The following is a 21,114-nucleotide window of genomic DNA, read 5'->3' on the forward strand; positions in this document are numbered from 1 at the left end:
AGGGAAAAAAACCTTTTGTAGTGATAATCAGGATGGCCCATTTCAAACAGTTGACAAGAAGGTGTGAGTAACGGGGGGGGGGGGGGGGAGAATTAGCATGGGGAAATAGTTTTTACTTTGTGTAATGACCCATCCACTCCCAGTCTTTATTCAAGCCTAATTTAATGGTGTCCAGTTTGCAAATTAATTCCAATTTGCAGTTTCTCGTCGGAGTCTGTTTTTGAAGGTTTTTTTTGTTGGAGAATTGCGACTTTTAGGTCTGAAATTCAGTGACCAGGGAGGGTGAAGTGTTCTCCGACTGATTTTTGGATGTTCTAATTCTTGATGTCTGATTTGTGTCCATTTATTTTTTTGCATAGAGATTGTCCGGTTTGGCCAACGTACGTGGCAGAGGGGCATTGTTGGTACATGATGGCATATATCACATTGGTAGATGTGCAGGTGAACGAGCCTCTTATGGTGTGGCTGATGTGATTAGGTCCTATGATGGTGTCCCCTGAATAGATATGTGGACACAGTTGGCAACGGGCTTTGTTGCAAGGATAGGATCCTGGGTTCGTGTTTTTGTTGTATGGTTGCGGGTGAGTATTTGCTTCAGGTTGGGGGGCTGTCTGTAAGCAAGGACTGGCCTGTCTCCCAAGATCTGAGAGTGATGGGTCGTCCTTCAGGATAGGTTGTAGATCCTTGATGATGTGCTGGAGAGGTTTTAGTTGGGGGCTGAAGGTGATGGCTAGTGGCGTTCTGTTACTTTCTTTGTTGGGCCTGTCCTGTAGTAGGTAACTTCTGGGTATTCTTCTGGCTCTGTCAGTCTGTTTCTTCACTTCACCAGGTGGGTTTTGTAGTTGTAAGAACGCTTGATAGTGATCTTGTAGGTGTTTGTCTCTGTCTGAGGGGTTGGAGCAAATGTGGCTGTATCTTAGAGCTTGGCTGTAGACAATGGATCGTGTGATATGATCTAGATGAAAGCTGGAGGCATGTAGGTAGGCATAGCGGTCAGTAGGTTTCCAGTGTAGGGTGGTGTTTGTGGCCATCACTTATTAGCACCTTAGTGTCCAGGAAGTGGATCTCTTGTGTGGACTGGTCCAGGCTGAGGTTGATGGTGGGATGGAAATTGTTGAAATCATGGTGGAATTCCTCAAGGGCTTCAGTTCCATGGGTCCAGATGATGATGATGTCGTCAATGTAGCGTAAGTAGAGTAGGGGCATTAGGGGACGAGAGCTGAGGAAGCGTTGTTCTAAGTCAGCCATAAAAATATTGGCATACTGTGGGGCCATGCGGGTACCCATAGCAGTGCCGCTGATCTGAAGGTATACATTGTCCCCAAATGTGAAATAGTTGTGGGTGAGGACAAAGTCACGAAGTTCAACCACCAGGTTTGCCGTGACATTATCGGGGATACTGTTACAGTTGGTATGGCAACACCCATTTTTTCATGTTCTCTGTGTGTGTGTGTGTGTGTGTGTCTATATATATCTTCCTACTGTATTTTCCACTGCATCCATCCGATGAAGTGGGTTTTAACCCACAAAAGCTTATGCCCAAATAAATTTGTTAGACTCTAAGGTGCCACAAGTAATCCTCGTTCTTTTTGCCATTGTTTACATGTTAGTCTGAACCTTCCCAGGAAAGCTCAGATGTGGACTGGCGCCTCTCAAAGTCCATTGTTAGTTAAGTACTCCCAATTACTTGAATAACCCCTTCACGCTATGTTGACCAAATCTGCCTTATGTGCTTCCTACAGCAAACACTTTAAATACAAGCATAGAGCCAACACTCATAACTTCAGGTATAAAAATGATACATGCATACGAATAGGATGACTATATTCAGTAGATCATAACCTTTGCAAAGATGCTACAGGGCATATCTAGCATAAAACATATTCCAGTTATGTCATATTTACACTCATCAGCATATTTCTATAAAGCATTATGGGGTGCAATGTCACACTTATGCTGGCTTTAGGAAATGTAATCTCATTCAATCTTTTCGAGCCTATTAACTGCTTTTTAATTTCTTAAAGTAAACTTTGTGCTTTTTTGGAAACGAACCTACACAGATTTCACAACAAAACTAAGAATTTTGCATTTAGACTGTTGACAACTACATCCCTGCTCAAAAATCTTCATTACTAAATAACATGGAAAAAATGTATAACTATTTTTTAGAAGAAATTATGCTATTTTAGGAGCTAAGAGTCTGTCCCATAAGAATGCATTTTTTTACTCAGTTCAGAGAAACACATGAGATGTACAAACCCAACTCACCAAGGAGCAATAATACCACCACCAAGAAAAGCAACTGAGAACCTAGGGATTGTGGCTTTAATATTTTGCCATATGAAATCAATTTTTGGACAGATGAGTAGAATTGTAACAATGACTGCAGTTGCAGATTCATAGGGTTTGGATGATCTTTAGTGGTTTCCAGGTGCAGGTTCTTTTTAAAGAAGCCTCTGGTAACATAATTTAATGGGTTTTATAGCTACATGTGGCTACTGGGTGTGCCAGCCAACCTGTAAAGATTTAAATTGGCATAAATTACAACAATATTTTTATGCACCAAGGATGTGTTCAGTTCCAGTAACATGTTGGAAAGGATTGTTTCCTATGAGCACTTTTAGTTGCTGTCATTAACTGTGTTCTGTTAATTAGATTTTTAGAGCATCTAGTCAATGTCTGTTTTCAAACTGTTTCAGTGTTAGGTGGGTTCTTGTCAGTGCACTTGTGGAAACCTGGAAACAGACAATCTCAGATTCTTGGAAATATCTGTAAATCCTCCATGAAGAGACAAAATTAGAGCAAGTTAAATTAGTCCAAAGAATTAAAATGTGATTCACATAGTTGAGAAGAAATAATGAATTCATACATAAACACAATTTCCGGTCAATTTTTGGTTTTCCATCTTAAAGTAGATCTGGTAGTAATATTAATAAGCACTTTATATGTTCAGAGCACTTCACAATCATTGAATCCTCATAATACCTCTCTGAGAAAGACAACTGTGTATTATCCTCCAGGTTACAGATAGGGAAACTGGGAGAGAGAAAGCATAGACCCCATTGTATGTTTGTTCTGTCAGGCTCTAAACCAAGAGAGGTATTTTTTGACAATGGGGTAGAGTGTTAAAAATATTATGTAGAATCTCTAGAATGTGATTTTACTAGATTTTAATTGACAAACTACTTGAAATTTTTCTTTAACAGGACCTTAAGTTTTAATGCCAGCTTCAATGCACAGTCCATCTGAGACCTTGAGCCAGGGGTGACCAACCTGAGCCTGAGAAGGAGCCAGAATTTACCAATGTACATTTGCCAAAGAGCCACAGTAATATGTCAGCAGCCCCCGATCAGCCCCCCCACCCGCTCCCAGGACTTCCCACCCACCAGCAGCCCTGCCAATCAGTGCCTCTCCTTCCCTCCCCATCAGCAGTTTCGTGGAGTGTAGGAGGCTTGTGGGGAAGGGGAGGAGTGAGGGCACGGCAGGCTCAGGGGAGGGGGCGGGAAAGGGTGGAGTGGGGGCAAGGCCTGTGGCAGAGTCAGGGGTTCAGCAGTGAACACCCCCCGGCACATTGGAAAGTTGGCGCCTGTCGCTCCAGCCCCAGAGTCGGTTCCTATACAAGGAGCCGCATAGGAACTTCTGAAGAGCTGCGTGTGGCTCTGGAGCCACAGGTTGGCCACCCCTGCCTTGAGCAATTGCTTTCTCTTTCTCAGTTTAACAGTAGCTTAATCATCTTGAATGTTAAATCCAGTGTGAATGCAATAACAATGAGAGCTTGGGGCCAAAACTTTCATTCCATATGCCACCCACAATAACATTTGTCTCCGGTGACAATATCATGTAACAAATTAAATATTGATAAAAGCAGATATCAGATTTTTTTTAATTTTGTCCAAATTAATATAGGGGAGGGATCACTGAGGAGGAAGTTAGCTCCCCTTGTTTAAAATTAAGTTTTTCCAAGAAATGTAGGAAGTTTGCCTTGCTAAATTCAAGAGGGTCCTGAACTAGAATCTCCTGCCACATACTAAAGGCCAGATATATGTTTCAATGTATTTGCCATATGTGTTAGGTAATACTTCGGGGATCTTTTTCAGGGTGTGGAATCTCACAAGGATCATCCTTGAAATGAAAAAGAATAGCCTAAATGGATAGGAAGTGTCTTCCAAGCACCTGATCCAAATGACATTGGAATAACATTTTTCATCCACCTAAAGAGAAAAATCTTTTACCGTATATGATTGTCTTCAGTTTATTAAAGGCTATTAAAATGTGCAAGAGAAACAAATTACACAATGATGGAGGTGGTTATGGGGATCAAAAAGCCAGAGTTAAGAGGACAGAGCAAGATATCCTTTGCATATAGTCACCTTTTGGACTGGCCAACCATTTAGATTTTATTAGGACAGTTCCATACTTACATTACATCAGCCAGTCTACGTGCAGTGTAGCTGGTGGTGGTAAATTACTGTTGTTCAGATTGCTTCTGTAGATGTTTGAAGTGTTGCCAGATGCACTAAGAGCCTCTTACCCATTGCTTAAAAAGCCAGAAATAGAAGGCATTGTTTGGATTCTCAGTGTAATCAACTTATCTGGAAAACTGAGTGTACTACAAGTAAACTCTCATTCCCATTCTTATTGGTGGCTCAATGACTCTTTGATCAGACCCCCGACCTTCTACCCAGCACTTCTGTTGGGAGCTGACATTTGAAGCCACAGCACCAAAAAACAATGAGCAGCCCTAACTTGCTGATTCATTTCTGGCAGGCAGCCAGAAGGTGCCCAATTATAGCAACCCACAGTCCTGCTTTAAAAATAAAATAAAAGCTGTGAAGTCACAGAACACCTCTGGACACAGCTTCACTGTGTATGTTGCATGCAGCTTTGTTCCCCACTGTTGCCAATTAAATAAGAAACTGTGGTCCCCCACTGAGAGCCAAATTTAGCAGCCTGCTGCTAATCCTAAATGATGTTCATTGATGAGTGCCTGACAACATTAGCCAAGGGATCATGAATCAGAGACCCTGCTCTACCTTTGCACAGTTCACCAGACACAGAAAAGGAGAGCATTGCCTTATCTATAATTAGCACTGACTCAGGAGTAACCTTGTGCCTGTTTTTTGGAAAAAAAAAAAAAAAAAAAAAAAAAAGAAAGTCATGCTGACTTGTTTGGCATCAGCACGTAAAGCTCTGGAAGTGGATAACTTGCCTTGTTGTTGTTTAAATACCATAGTGCTTAAGAGCCCTATCATACACCAGGGACCCCATAACGCTTTCCCCCAAAAAAAAAAAAATGCCCCTAATCAGTGGTTAATAACTAAAGCTGGTTTTCTCATAGTGCATTGCTTTGGAAAATAATGGGTTTGACAATGTACATATGTCAAGTCATGGAATAAGATTAGACGTAATGAAAAGTTCTGATCTGAGCTTAAACCCTTTATATTTCAAACTAGGTTTCTTTGGATGCCAGCTGCACCTCCGAGTCCTCCCACTTTCCAGTGCACATGGAGCCCTTCTGGCCAACTGCCCTTTTTTAATAATTATTAAAATATTAATGTATTTATTTATAATTGCAGGAGACACTTTACTGTGGTATCCTTTCTTCTTCCTGTTCTCCAGGCTTGCAGCATCTTAAAGTAGACACTGTATTACTTCTACTGCATATATGCATCCATTTTCTCATCTAGTTTATTCAGACCTAGATGATTATCTAATTTTACTCATTCTTGTTTTACCAATAGCTATAGCAAGTAGATGCACATTTGCGCTTGAGGGAATAGAAAATTAAATAAGTTTTATGTGGTTGCTGGACAAGGAAGATTAGACATTCTAATATCACTAGTAATTGTGCTAATAGGCTGTGTAAAATACAAAACAGTAGAATACAAAGTACTACACTGCAACTAGAAAACAAGACTCAAACCAGATCTCTTCTCATTTCTGGGAGTGGGAGTACAGAAAAATACATTGTTTTGCCTCTGTTTAAAAAACAATTGTGCAGCCTGTACCGGTTACAAGGCTAGCTTGACCCTTACCCCCTCTCCAGTCTCTCAAGTTCACCCTTTCAAGTGACAGGCTCTGCACTTTCACTGCTCTCAGGATGGAATTCTGTGCTTATCCCACTTGCAGACCTTGTCTCTGGGCTACAACACCCATGTTTACCACCCTTGTTTTCTCAGCACCTGTAAGATTTCCTTTTGGGAATAAAATACACTAGGTAAATGCAGTGCCTCAAACAGCTCCTTCAAAACAAAGTATTGTTTGTTTAAGCATAGGAGAGAAAAGGATTAAACCAACAGAACACCTATAAACACATTACTGGACTATTCTTTTCAATGGTCTTTGTCTTGTAAGTATTGGTAGATGGCTGAAGCCATGGTACTCCTTTGTTGGCTCATGTGAGTAACTCCTGCAGGAATTAACCTCCTTGTCACCGTATGGCAGACTATGCCATAACAATCAAACAGATGTACATGTAATCGTCATAAAAACACGAACATCCCACATTCTTTGCACAACCATTTCACTGAGAAGTTCTACTGATTCCATGCTTTAGAGCAGGGACTTTAAATTTTGCCAGGGGTGGTTGGCCTTGTTGTCAGTGATGTGGCTTTTCCTGTTCGGGTGAAAACATGCCTAAATCTGGCCACGTTCTAAGCCTTTGAACAATTGAAATTTGCACATGCTCAATAGAGACTTCCTAGAATTTTGCAGCAAAATTCTCCATAGATTCTATCTGCACTGAAGATGCTGCAGGGTCTGAGCAGGATTCCCTGCATTTACTGCTCCAGGCTGCAGCAGTCCACCACCCTACAAAGAAAAAAGGACTCAAGGTGCGAAATCTCAGAGCCGGGTCAATTGACTTGCACTTGTGGGGCTTGGGCTACAGATAGTAGTGTACATGTTCGGGTTCGGGCTGGAGCTTGGGCTCTATGACCCTCCCCGGGTCTCAGCCCAAACCTGAATATCTGCACTTCTATTTTTAGTCCCACAGCCCAAGTCCTGTGAGCCCAAGTCAATTGACTCAGGTTCTGAGACTCTGTCACAGGTTTGTCTTTGCTGTGTAGACGTGCCCTATGGCACCAAACACCAAAACAGAGATCTGGTAGAATCTTTCTCCAGAGTTCTGAGTGCTTCCTCTGTTAGCACCCAGACAGCGTGGAGGAGCAAGCTACCTGAATCAAATGCAAATGGGACAAGAGTAAGACTTTTGCAGGGAGTGGAGGGACTATATTAGGCCAAAGAATATGGAAGGGGGGCTGGGACAAAGAACCTTAGGGCCAAAAGTGGGTGGGAACAGAGACTGGCTGGGTAGGAGGCTAGGACTGAACGCTGGGCAGGGAGAGGAGACTAAGATGAGGTGCTGGGATGGAGTGTGGTTAAGGGGAATCTGGGACTGGCTGGGCAGGAGCCTGTGAGGCCTGGATGGGGGACTGGGATAAGGAACTCCTGGAGGGGTTCCGAGACTGGGAGCCAGGGTTGTGGGGGTGGAGGAGACTGGGCCTTTGAGAATATGTCTATACTGTGATTAGACACCCATAGCTGGCCCTTGCTGGCTGATGTGGGCTTGGGTTGACAGACTTTTTAATTGTGGTGTAGCCATTCAGGATCATGCTGCACCCTCGCAGGATCCTGGAGCCTGGGCTCCAGTCCGAGCCCAGATGTCTACACCGCAGTTAAACAGTCTCTTAACCTGAAGGCTGCAGGCCTGAGTCAGCTGTCATGGGACAGCCGCTGGTTTTTAATTGCAATGGGACATACCCTGAGGGGGGGACTTGGATGAGGAGTCCAGTGATGGAGAGTGGGACAAGAAGCTATGAGTGAGTAAGGAGGTGGGAGAAAGGATTAGGACTGGGATAGGTTGGAGAGGACAAGAGCAGAAGGGGGTCGGTCTTGGGGTGGAACAGACAGAAGGATCAGTGACCACTAGAACACACTGCCCTCCAGAGCCTGGAATGGAACCTAAGATTCCTGAGTCTCATCAGTCCTCTGCTGTCAGCAAATATCTGAGACCCCCCACTGGCAGAGCTGGTATGTGGGGGTCAATATGATGCCAATTGTTGTTGTTTTGTTTTTAAAACCGATAAATTACGTACAAAAAACTACACTGAAAACATTAACATTGCAATTCAAGCACTGTAAAGTCAGGAAATGCTAGATTAAGGTTGCCTGTGCAACCTAATTCAGCCCGGTTGTGTGTGTGCATGATGGTCGTTTTTAATTACGTGATCACATACTTTTTTCCACAGGACCCTGCCTTATTCAGTGCAGCGGATGGACCAAGCACTGCGGATGAATTAGAGTTGTGTAAGGAAAGAGGTGGTTGTCTGTAGGACCCCAGCCTTATCTGTTTCAGAAGTTGGAAGGTGTAGAGTGAATAAGGTAGAGGGTTGCGGGAAGAGAAATATGGTCTCGTGGTTAAGGCAGTTGGATACTGCCCTGGAGAAGAATTCTGCCCCTGCATTTGCTACAGAATTCCTGTATGATGTTGGTCAAGTCACTTAAACCAAACTTTTCACAGGTGGTCACTAATTGTGTGTTCCTCATTTTCCGGATGCCCAGCTCAAGAACCCAGGGTCTTGATTTGCAGATGTGCTGAGTTCTCAAAGCAGCAGCTGAAGTCAATGAGAGCTGTGCTTTGAACATACAAAGTTATGTATAATACTATGTGCTCAGGAAAATGGGTTCTTAGGCGTTTCAAATCAGACTCCCAAAATTAGTCGACATTGACCTTGATCTCTGTGCCTCAGTTCCCCATCTGTAAAGTGAGGATACCCCTCATTGCACAAGGGTTTGTGAAAATAAATTCACTTCTGTGAAGCCTTCACATACTATAGTGATGAGCCATAGAAGCAACATTGAGGAGGAAATGAGTCATTCTGTATTGAGAGCAGGGTTTGACTAGTGTGTGGTGAATAGGGCCTAGGGCCACACATTGAATAAGGAAGTAAAACTGGACTCTGGACTCATTATCCAGTTCCCTTCCAGGACTAAACAATGCTAGTTCTGAGCCTGGAAAATTACTTGCAGGAGAACTGGCATAGTCTTGATTCATCACAAGACTTGTTTGGCAGTATTTACATGAAATTAAACATACAGGAGACTTTCATTAAATTCAGCTGGGTTAGGGAAAGGTGGGAGGAGTGAATACATATGCTGGATCATATTGGGGGGTTTGAATGTATCTAATGTTGGCGGCTCGGAATACACTAAAAAGCTGAAGAGAGTCTGTGGTGATCACAGGAAAGTTAGATGTTTATGTATTCCCAAAAAGTGATGAAAATCATGACATTTAAACAGTAAAACAGAATTGCTACATGCAAAGGATAAACTTAGGAGCGCTGTCTGTAACTGAGCCTTGACATCTGTAGCTAGCAATATGATGCTTTGTAATGGAAGTGGCTACCTATAAAAGCATAAGTGATAGAGAATGAGCTTTCTAAATGTAATTAGCTAAAAACCTACCAAATAGTGAACTTCAGGTATTCATTCTTAGTAGCCAGTGACATTCAAAAACCACTCCACTACATGCTTCTCCTTCCAGCCTCTTGATGGATGTTGCCTCTCCACCTTGCTTGAGGGTTTTATCTTAATATGCCTCACCCTCAGTCTTGCTGGGTGACAAATCTGACATCTAACAAAGGCTGTTGAGCACTAGTCTTTTGAGTTTTTATTGCATCTGTCTGTAGTTTTACAAACTTCCGCGTTATGCATCTTGCTTTTATTCTTTATCTTGTTCCCCCATCAAGGAAAACATATTGCCAACACAACAACCCCTTCTTTGATTCCTTTCTTGGCTCTGCCCCATTTTGTGTCCCCTACTTCAGGGACACTCCGGTATGAATGGTAGTTGCTGGGTTTTTTTAGGGCTGTGAAGCGATTAAAAAAATTAGTCGTGATTAATCGCTCTCTTAAACAATAAGAGTGACATTTATTTAATTATTTTGGGGTGTTTTCTACCTTTTCAAATATATTGATTTCAATTACAACACAGAATACAAAGTGTACAGTGCTCTCTTTATATTTTTTATTACAAATATTTGCGCCTAATACAAGTACTGTAGTGAAATCTCTTTATCATGAAAGTTGAACTTACAAATGTAGAATTATGTACAAAGAATAACTGCATTCAAAAATAAAACAATGTAAAACTTCAGACCCTACAAGTCCACTCAGGCCTATTTCTTGTTCAGACAAACGCTCAGACAAACAAGTTTGTTTACATTTGCAAGAGATAATGCTGCCCACTTTTTGTTCACAATGTCACCTGAAAGTGAGAACAGACGTTCGCATGGCACTGTTGTAGCAGGTGTCACAAGATATTTACATGCCAGATGCGCTAAAGATTCATATGTCCCTTCATGCTTCAACCACCATTCCAGGGGACACGCATCCATGCTGATGATGGGTTCTACACTATAACAATCCAAAGCAGGGCGGACTGATGCATGTTCATTTTCATCATCTGAGTCAGATGCCATCAGCAGGTTGATTTTCTTTTTTGGTGGTTTGGGTTCTGTAGTTTCCACATCGGAGTGTTACTCTTTTAAGACCTGAAACCATGCTCCACACCTCGTCCCTCTCAGATTTTGGAAGGCACTTCAGATTCTTAAACCTTGGGTCGAGTGCTGTAGCTATCTTTAGAAATCTCACATTGGTACCTGATTTGACTAAACAAAAGGCTGCTGTGAAAGTGTTCTTAAAACGAACGTGTGCTCAATCATCATCTAAAACGCCTATAAAATGAAATATATGGCAGAATGCGTGTAAAACAGAGCCAGAGACCTACAGTTCTTCCCCCAAGGAGTTCATTCACAAATTTAATTCATGTATTTTTTTTTTTTTTAACGATCATCATCAGCATGGAAGGATGTCCTCTGGAATGGTGGCTGAAGCATGAAGGGGCACACGAATGTTTAGCTTATCTGGCACGTAAATACCTTGCAATGCCGGCTACAACAGTGCCATGCAAGTGCCTATTCTCGCTTTCTGGTGACATTGTAAATGAGAAGAGGGCAGCATTATCGCCCGTAAATGTAAACAAACTTGTTTGTCTTAGCAATTGGCTGAACAAAAAGTAGGACTGAGGGGACTTGTAGGTTCTTAAGTTTTACACTGTTTTGTTTTTGAGTGCAGTTATGTAACAAATACCTACATTTGTTAAGTTGCACTAACACGATAAAGAGATTGCACTGTATGAGGTGAACTGAAAAATAGTATTTCTTTTATCATTTTTACAGTGCAAGAATTTGTAATAAATTTTATAAAGTAAGCACTGTATACTTTGTATTCTGTATTTTAATTAAGTTAATATAGTTGAAAATGTAGAAAAACATCCAAAATATTTAATAAGTTTCAATTGGTATTCTGTTGTTTAACATGCAATTAAAACTGCGATTAATCGTGATTAATTTTTTGAGTTAAATCGCGTGAGTTAACTGCAATTAATCAACAGCCTTAGTTTTTTTCTTCACTTTCTTTTGTTTTGCTTGCTTCCCCGTTTTTGTATGGATGACAGTTTAGCTTTCCCAGCAGTTATTCCTAACCTGTTTGCCACTGGGCAATCTCCCACCCCGCACTGTACGATCATCTGTATGTACTTTTATAATAAGGATATAAATGAAGGGAGGAAGATTTGACATCTCAGAACGTCATAGCACAAAGAGTAGTAACATGAGGAAGGAAAACTGAATATTCAGGGAAATATTCAACAATAATTGCAGCTATGTAGTGGACTTGGACTATACTGGTTGATATAATACAGTGAAGTGATGTAGTGTATAGTCCTGCAAAACCCAGAAGGTCTTATTAGTTGACCCAGGCTGCCATATTTTGCCTTGCTCATTTATGCAATTGTAATCATTCTAATAAAAGGACAGTAAAACAGTTCAGCGATCAATAGTGCTGACTTGCTTTAGGGATAAATTTGGGCACCCTTCATTTGCTTGATTATGTGGAAATGTGAAACTGAGCTGTAGGTCAAATGTTCCAACAGGAGAGCGCTCTGATGGCCGTTCCATTGCAAAATGAAGGCTTCGCTTTGTGAACTCTGCTGGCTGCACTGTAAGTGTAGCAGGTAGAATAGAGCTACGAATTAACCAAGAGCCCTGCAGTAGCCTCCTTCGCCAGCTGTAGTCATTAAGGCAGGGGCACTTCAGGAGCAGACTGATACTGTGGGTGAAGAAGGGGCTTTGTGAAGCCTGTGAAATTCTGCTCTCTAGGAGGCAGGCATTTGGGAGTACTGGGTCAATCAGCTAACAGACTTTATTTTTTCAAGTTATTCTGTTGACCTCAGAAGCTGTCCACAGTGGAGTGGGAGTGGCGGGGAGGGGTGTTTCCCTCCCTCCTTCCTCCCCCCGTATGTGCACAAAGTTCAAACTACTCTTACTTAGGGGGATTTCTTGTGGGGTTTTTAAAAAAAAAAAAAAAAAATTAATGCCTCCAGAATGTATTCACTACATTTGGTTAATAAGCAGTTGCTTGCTAATGTCTTAAATAATTTTATATTTGTTTTTATAAAATGATTTGGTATTTTTACATTAATATAAATCGACAGTGTGATTGAATGATTCCTCAGTGTAGCTTTATGGGATTTCTACCTCTTCCTTTAAGAAACAAATTACTGTAAAGATTTACCAGACTAATTTTAATTGTGGAAGACTGTGGCTATCAGAAATAGGTTTGTCAGCGTCAACTACTAAAAATGTCGTCAGTGGTTTCACAGTTACAAAATGGTATGCATCCTGCCTTGTGTATGTGTGTGCTCATAATGACCTGTGAGTATGCATCTCATATATTTATATCTCAAACCAGATACGATCACATTCTGAAGTGGGAACTCTTCCAGCTAGCTGATCTGGATACATACCAGGGAATGCTGAAGCTGCTCTTCATGAAAGAACTGGAACGAATTGTTAAACTGTATGAAGCATACAGGCAAGCCCTTCTCACAGAGCTGGAGAATCGCAAGCTAAGGCAGCAGTGGTATGCCCAACAACATGGCAAGAATTTTTAAGCTAACAGTTTTTTTAAATGGAATTTCATGAGGACGCAAAGAGCTTTAAAAGTTTTTTTTTTTTTTTTTTTAAACCACGAACAAGTGCTTTGGTTTAAAAGGCAGCTTATTTTTGTCGATGTTGCACCTTTGTCAATAATTATCCTCTTGAATTTTTTTCTACATCTATAAGGTATTGTTTATAGAATGAAAAACATGTTTGGTCTTTTTCTGTACAAAAGAGTTAGTTTATTATTCTGAGAACCATTATAGAGGAAAAAACCCTTGATTCTGGTATCTCCTTTTAGCAGCCAGCTGTATTAAGAAGCTGTCTATATATATTTTTACATGGTGATAGATGCAATTATAAGGAATGTCATGGATGCAAAACAATGTTGTTAAAATCCAAATTAATAAGTTTATTTCCCTTCAGATGCCGTGTGTGTCTCTGGGAAGAGTCTGTTCTTTGTGCAACATCTAAGCTAAGATGTTTACTGCTTTAATGTACTGAACACTGACACTGTTACTTTACAGTAACCCTCAGTAATATTACTAAATAGTGCAGAAGCATAGATTTTTTTTTTCCAATCAGAACAAAATGCTTCATTGATGAAGTATGAGGTTGCCTTATATTTTTTCCTATGTTATATGCATTGTAACACTTTAGATTTGCCAGCAGTCTGCACAGAACTTTGTCATGGGGCAAGATACCTGCAGCATCTTCAAGACTAAGGGCCGGTCTGCAGTTCAAATATAGGTTGACCTAGCTGCATTGCTCAGGTGTGAGATATAGTTAAGCTGACCTAACCCCCAGTGTAGACAGCACTAGGTCAACAGCAGCATTCCTCCCTCGATCTAGCTACTGCGCCTCTGGGGGGTGGATTACCTACACCGATGGGCGAATCCCCTCCATTGCCATAGTAAGTGTCTGTGCGACAGCAGTGCCACTGTGTTGCTGTAGCATTTCCGGTGTAGACATACCCTGAGGCCTGCAAGCTGCTCCACACGCATGTTGAGCTAACTGCAGCTGGAAAGCAATAGAATTATCTAACTGACTTATCAGCCATAAATCTCCATGATAAAATCAGGGATGCATTTTTTGCAAAAATGTTGTCTTGTAATGAAGTTTTCTTTACACATGAAGTTTTTAACCTGCACAACTACCCCTTCCAGTATCATACTTTGGTTCATTAATTGTTTATGGCTCCTTTTTTGAGTGCAATAAATACTGTTGCAAATAAGAAAATACATTTCCTGTAAATCCCATCAATTCAATAAATTTCAATTTTTTGTTTTAAATAAGGAAAGTGTGAATATCATTGATTTACCGAGATTAAAATTTGAACAAAACGTAGCAAAAATATTTTTTGCCTTTTTAAAAGATCAGAGAAAATGGTTTCCAGTGAGCTCCTCCTAACCATGAAAATCCTTTGATCAGAGGACAAAGACATCAGAAATAAGTGGATTCTGGGAAGATTTTATCTTTAACTCAGGAATTAAACTCAGTCTGTGGATTGGGCCAATTTACATTTTAATTATCTGTGAGGCAGGTCTACAAAAACTGATAGTATGCCATCCTTGATCCGTAGCAGATCTCCCACTGCTAACAGGAGCCTTGTACAAAGGTCCTGGACAGAATAAAGTTGTTGTTGCATTCAGCATGAGTCCGTGGGAAGCAATGCTCTCTGCTGTTTGAGTGTGCACTACCCAACTTGTGCAAACCACGTGTCGTAATTGGGCTCATCCGGTGCGTATTTACACTTGAATTTTGAAATCTGCTGTTTAAAGCTTTTAAGCCTAACAGCAGCCTCCTGATGAGATGAAATGGATGTGGTTTGTATCTCTGAGCAAGGTTGCAAACGCAGGGAAAGAATGCTCCATTGGTTTTGCATCAGTTCACATGGGGAAGGTTTTCTTCACAGCCACAGGAGCAGGAAGCTTTCTTGAAAAGTAACGCTTACATTCAGCACAGTCTGAATCTGTTGTGCGGGCCAGATAAATGCCTCCCTCGGCTAGGCCAGGCCTGCAGGCTGGATGCTTGACACCATTGCTGTAGCTCGGGGGTGGCCAACCTGAGCCGGAGCCAGAATTTACCAATGTACCTGCCCAAAGAGCCACTTATGCTCAAATAAATTGGTTAGTCTCTAAGGTGCCACAAGTACTCCTTTTCTTTTTGCGAATACAGACTAACACGGCTGTTACTCTGAAACCAGTAATACGTCAGCAGCCCCCCATCACACCCCCACCGCTCCCAGCACCTCCCACCCACCGGCAGCCCTGCCGATCGGCGCCTCTCCCTCCCTCCCCGCACCTCCTGATCAGTTGTTTCTTGGCGTGCAGGAGTCTCGGAGAGGGAGGGAGAGGAGTGAGCGCATAGCAGGCTCAGGGGAGGGGGCGGGAAGGGGTGGAGTGGGGGCAGGGCCTGTGGCAGAGCCAGGGGTTGAGCAGTGAGCGCCCCCCGGCACATTGGAAAGTTGGCACCTGTAGCTCCAGCCCTGGAGTCGGTGCCTAGACAAGGAGCCGCCTAGTAACTTCTGAAGAGCCGCACGTGGCTCCGGAGACACAGGTTGGCCACCCCTGCTGTAGCTGATTAAGGCTGCAGGCTTGTCACGGATACTGTGATTTCTCAGTCCCTCCCTGACTTCCTGCAGGAGGGCTGTAGGTGGGTGCGTCACCCGCCCAGTGAGGAGGGAAGCCTGGGAGGAGTGTTGAGAGGGATCCTGCCCGTCAGTCACCTGGCAGCAGCAACTCCTATCCCATGGATCTCTCTCTACCCCCAGACCAAAAGGTTTTGCGCCCCCCCCCCCCCCCCACTTCCTTCCTGGTCCCAGCTCCCTCCACCCTGACCCAACTGCTGAACCATCCCCCCAGTCTGGCCGGTCTGGGAGGAAGCGTCAGGAGAGACCGGGACCATTTCCTTCTGCCCTCGCCCTGGAGAGACCTGGACCAGCTGGGACCTCTTCCCCCTCCCCGTGGCAGCAGAACCAGGAGGTCGAGTGGCCCTGCTGTGGAAATATTTGGAGCGCTGATGTTTTCCCCGCCCCCACAATGTCTTGTGGGACCTGCCGGTGTTCCCACAGGGATGACGGAGGCGAGAGCAGAACCCGGAGAGGGGCTGGAGCAGTTGCCTGGGCGTATGAGATTGAACTGGCCATTGGGAAGCAGATAGGAAACAGCTGGCGGAGACACCCAGGGGAGGGGCAGGACTCTGAGCACATGTGCCAGCCGGTGGGGTGGGGGACAGGTCAGCATCTGGGTGGAGGGCCAAGGGGGTGTTGGTGTGCACCAAAGGTGGGGGGGCACAGGGTGCCCCCCCCAGCCAAGTTCCCCTTCTATCCCTCTGCCCCCTCATTCACAGCAAGCTGCCCTGACCCCTCTCCTGTACCAATTGCTCTATTATTCATTTATTGTGTGATGTGAGAAATATAGAAGCATAAGATTGATCAGTCGTCAGAAAGGATAAATATGATTAGGTATCTAGGTAAGGAGGGCTGAAATCCAAGGCCTACAGGCTGAGGCTTGTAAGATCTTAACTCTAAGGGCTAATATGGCTAAGCTAAGAAACCCTTGACATAAGTAAGTGATTGAAGAATAACCCAATTCCATAAGATTACTGGGAAGGATGTGCCTTCGGATGATATTTAGGAAAAATTAGCCGTAAGATTCATTTTAGATCACAAAATGCTCTAGAGGGGCATTTTTCTTTTTTTCCTACCGTGTCCCGTAACCACAGGATACAGGTTGTGTGCTCCTGCTAATGAGAATAAAAGGAACTATACATAACGTATGAAAAACAAGGTACACCAATATTCTTGGGGGACACAATACAAATAAGGAAGAAGAGGGTTGATACTTTCCTGCACACGTGTGGGAAAGTATGAGGTGTAGTCAGAATTACATTATAAAAAGGGGGGTGCCCAGATTGGGAACAGTGAGCTCCCTATGGGAAGACTCCAGCAGGAACCATCCCTCTACTGATGATCAAACCATGAGAGACCCTAAGACTATCTAGGAGGATGTGAGTATGACTGTAGCTATGGATATATGTAGAATTTATGTATGCTTGGATATTCATAACTTTATTGGTAACTTCAATACAATTGGTAAAAGATATTAGACCTTGTTCTTGTGAATGTCTGTTACTTTCCTTAGTCGTCTTGTGTTCCTAGAATCTCTAGATCGGAAACAAGTGGCAGAGGTAAAACTGTTGAACTCGAGACTGTAGCCACCAGAGCCGAACCCACAGTGGTGTAATACAACACACTAAATTCACTTAAAATAAAAATAAAAGGCTACACGCCCCTGATCCCCAAAGTCTTCACCAGTGATCAGTGGGATGTGATTTAAGAAAAGCACTTTGTCTGTATAGACCAGGGGTGGGGAACCTACGGCCCGTAGGCCGGAACCAACCCACTGCTTAATTTAATCCGGCCCATGGCAAGTCTCCATGCCACAGGCCTAGGCTCCAGAGTGGAGCCAGAAATGGGGTTCAGGGTGCAGGAAGGGAAGCTAGGGTTGCCAGGCCGTTCAAAGTCCGGTCGCATCCATGCAGCTCCCAGAAGTGGCTGGCGTGGCCCCTCGGCACAGGGGCGATCAAGGAAGCTCCGTGTACTGCTCCCGCCTCCAGCGCTGGCTCTGCAGCTCCCATTGGCCAGGAACCACAGCCAATGGGAGCTGTGGGGGCAGCGTGCACCACGCAGAGCTGCCTGGCCATGCCACCGCCTAGGAGCCAGAGAGGCTGGTTGCTTCCAGGAGCCAGGGCAGGCAGGGAGCCTCCCTTAGCCCCAGCCTGAGGTAAGTGCCGCCTGGCCAGAGCCTGTATCCCAAACCCCCTGCCCCAGGTTGAAACCCCGTCCTGCACCCTAACTCCCTCCCGGACCCCACACCCCAATCCCCTTGGCCCCAGCCTGGAGCCCCCTCCTACACCCCAACCCTCTGCCCCAGTCTGGAGGCCCCATCCTGCACCCTGAACCCCTCATTTCTGGCCCCACCCTGGAGCATAGAGCCTGGCCCCAAGCCTCCACACCCACCCTGCAGGACTGTGTGTGGCCCGCGACTGATTTTTAATGTGGGTCAGTGGCCCCTGATGAGAGAGAGGTTTCCCACCCCTGGTGTAGACCCTCTTGGCATGAACTGCAAGGTACCTAGTTTGCCAGCAGTCTGCATGTGGCAGAGCAATCTATAGGGCAGTGGTTCTCAACCAGGGGTCCGGGGCCCCCTGGGGGGCCGGGAGCAGGTTTCTGGGGGTCTGCCAAAATAAACCAGAGAGGGGCCGGCCTTAGACTTGCTGGGGCCCCGGGCAGAAACCTGAAGCCTGAGAACTTAGCTTCGCGGAGCCCCCTGTGGCTTGGGGCCCTGGGCAACTGCACTGTGTGCTACCCCCTGATGCCAGTGGCTTTTAGTCGACTGGCTACGCAGAAAACCGGTTGTGGCAGCCGAGGTGGGCCATGGAGTTTTTATAGCATGTTCGGGGGCCTCAGGAAGAAAAACTGCTATAGAGCACTGGCCATGGCTTGGGCGCTGAATCCTGCACCCCAAACCCCACAGGAAACCTCCATTGCTTTGCCTCCTCTGAGACCCTGACAGTGCCGTCCGTGCATGGGCCGCAGGTGGTGGAAAGGGATCTATATGTAAATGTTTGTGCTTGCCTGCTTTGCTGAGACGGCGTTCCCATCCCGTCACCATACAACAGCCGCCACTCGCAGGGCATGCTGCTGCGGTCGGTGCCCCTTCGGTGGGGCAAGAAGGAGAAGGTTGCTGGTCTACTGGACCCCACTCCGTGAACTTGGACCCTGGGTGGGTCACATGAAAAAGACAACCTGTAGTTGGTGGGTTGCCTTATTGAAAAGTCTGGGACCCTCTGTAATTGGGTGTATTGAATTTGACTGCTTAAAAAGGTATTTTTCATCGTTTTGTGACTCACGCAGCAAATTTGTTACATAATTTGTGCAACATTTAAACAAGCATTACCTAATTTGTTTGATAGGTGGGCTGCTTTCCTTAGCAACAATGTAAGCACACTGCTCTATTATAAACGCAGAGGATTTAATCTACAGCTATGGGGGTTGACAAGGAGTAAAAATATCAGTAATAAGCACAAGGGAGTGATCTGCGCAATATCCAAACAAGATCGTCCATGGAAGTGGAGGTTTATTATTTTGTTCAACACGCAGCATGCTGCTAGATGAGTCGTAAGGCAAGCTGTGATAAATATTTGGAGACGGCGTCCCACCAATGTAGCGGCCTTGAAATCTGAAGAGGGCAGAGAATGCAAAGTGCAAAAAACTGTCAGAGGTTTGAGGGGAAAACGGGAACAACTTCATGGATGGACAGAGTTTTTTAAGCTGAGTCTTTGTGTAGCAAAGCTGCCACTAAAAACCCTTAACGAGCGTTTAGAATGTAACCTGAAAAATGTTGGAACTGCACCAAGTTCAAGCCGTCTACAGGAATTTTATTTGCCAAGAGTATTTGAAAACAATGTAAACAAAATTAAAAGAAAAGCTGAAGATTTATGATGGGATTGGTATTGCCACTGAGACCACACAGATAGGGGAGAGAGAGAGAGAGATTCTCAACAAGTTGGCTGTTTTAAGCTAACCACAATGTGAACGTGGATTGATGGTAAACGTGCTTCTGTTGGACTGTGTGGTTTTGGACTTGGTGATCTTTAAGCCCATTAGCCAAGCAATACAGGAAACGTTGGATAAATACGAGGTTTCTTTGGACCAGATCGCTGCTGTTGTGTCACAAGGGAGACGAAGACGACGCGGGTAGTGGAGCATGAAGCCGTTGTTTCAGAGTGCTGTGCTTGTGATGTGTTGCTCACCTGTTAAACCTGGTTGGCTGACGTGTGGCGTAAAAACCCTGAAAAAGTAAATGACCTAGTTGTGGAATGAGCCATGCACGTAAAGCTCGTTTCTGTATGCTCTTGGAGGATAAAGGAAAGAGTCCATGTATTCCACCCATTCCCATTGTAACGCCCTGGAACGGCGGGTTTAATGCTGCTTTGTTTCATTTAGCCCACGCAGCGGGGACTACGTTCCATTTTTCAGAGAAGATAAGGAATCGCTCTAGCCATTTGTGCACTGTAGATGGAACCAATTTGTGCCAGTCACCAGAAGTCCTTGAACAGCTGAACGTCTTGTAGATGTGTGTGCCTGCTGTCATGCACAGCTTGACAAAATGTGGAGGATCTGTGCTATGTTTACACAGTGTGACCAGTGACACGCCCAACCTCATCACGTGGGCAAAGAGCCGTGCTGATGAATGTGAGTATGCGATGGGCACAGAAGCATTCCTTAACACAGGCTGGAACATGTGAAACATCCATGCAGTGCCACCCTACTGCTGGAGTTTGTCAGCCAGCCGTGACACTGTTCAATGCCATTCGCGTATTTGATTCAACTCAAGCAAAACTATCTCATGACAGCTGAGAGAGAAGCATTTGAGGCCGTTACAGTTATCTTCAAAAAGTGGAGCACAGCGTGAATATCATGCTTACATTGAAACCGTCTATGAAAAACGACATGACAGTGTTTACCAGGTCTGGAGAAACCTGGAAACAAGATTCCTAATGCTTGCTGGAACTACAGTAGAGTGCTTGACTGGGCCAGGAAACAGTGGTGTTGAAGAAATTGGATAATTTTCTACATACAAAAATGTACCTCAAGACCAACGCTTGATCAAAGCTTTTCTATGGACAATGGCTTGTGCCACCATAAACTTAAAAAAAAAAAAAAAAACTACCACACCAGCTGCCTGTCACTTTCCCTGGATCTATATTTAAAAATGTGTCACTTCAGTTCACATAGTTAAGACAAAAAATTTTTGTTTAAATGCCTTTTTTCCTGTGTTTATAGAGAAGTCCTTCCTGAGTAGTCTAAGGATACTATATTTAAAGAGGTATAGATAGTTGAATTTTCATACGTGCAACTTTACACGCCATTTCCCTCTAAAGTGAGGACTTTTACTAAACGTACCATGGCTGCTCTGTGGTTTTTGATTTTAAAAAGTCATGACACATCCGCCACCCTCTGAACGATCAGTATCCTCAAATTCCACCGTGCATTTCCAAAAACAGCAGCTAACCTTTCTGAGGGATTACATCGAAAGCAAAGCAC

The 21,114-nt window shown here is 44.0% G+C and overlaps 1 protein-coding gene across 1 annotated transcript in view; it reads left to right on the forward strand.

The window, feature by feature from the left end:
* The window catches only part of SAV1 (salvador family WW domain containing protein 1), a 35,240-nt gene extending 20,983 nt beyond the window's left edge, over positions 1-14,257 (forward strand). The window contains exon 5 of the mRNA XM_074956546.1: positions 12,814-14,257. Within this exon, the coding sequence (XP_074812647.1) occupies positions 12,814-13,015 (202 nt within the window). The 3' untranslated portion in view covers positions 13,016-14,257. The remainder of the gene's footprint in view (positions 1-12,813) is intronic.
* The last annotated feature ends 6,857 nt before the right edge of the window (positions 14,258-21,114 follow it).

This window comes from Natator depressus, chromosome 6, assembly GCF_965152275.1.
Source record: "Natator depressus isolate rNatDep1 chromosome 6, rNatDep2.hap1, whole genome shotgun sequence".
In the NCBI taxonomy this organism is placed as follows: Eukaryota; Metazoa; Chordata; order Testudines; family Cheloniidae; genus Natator; species Natator depressus.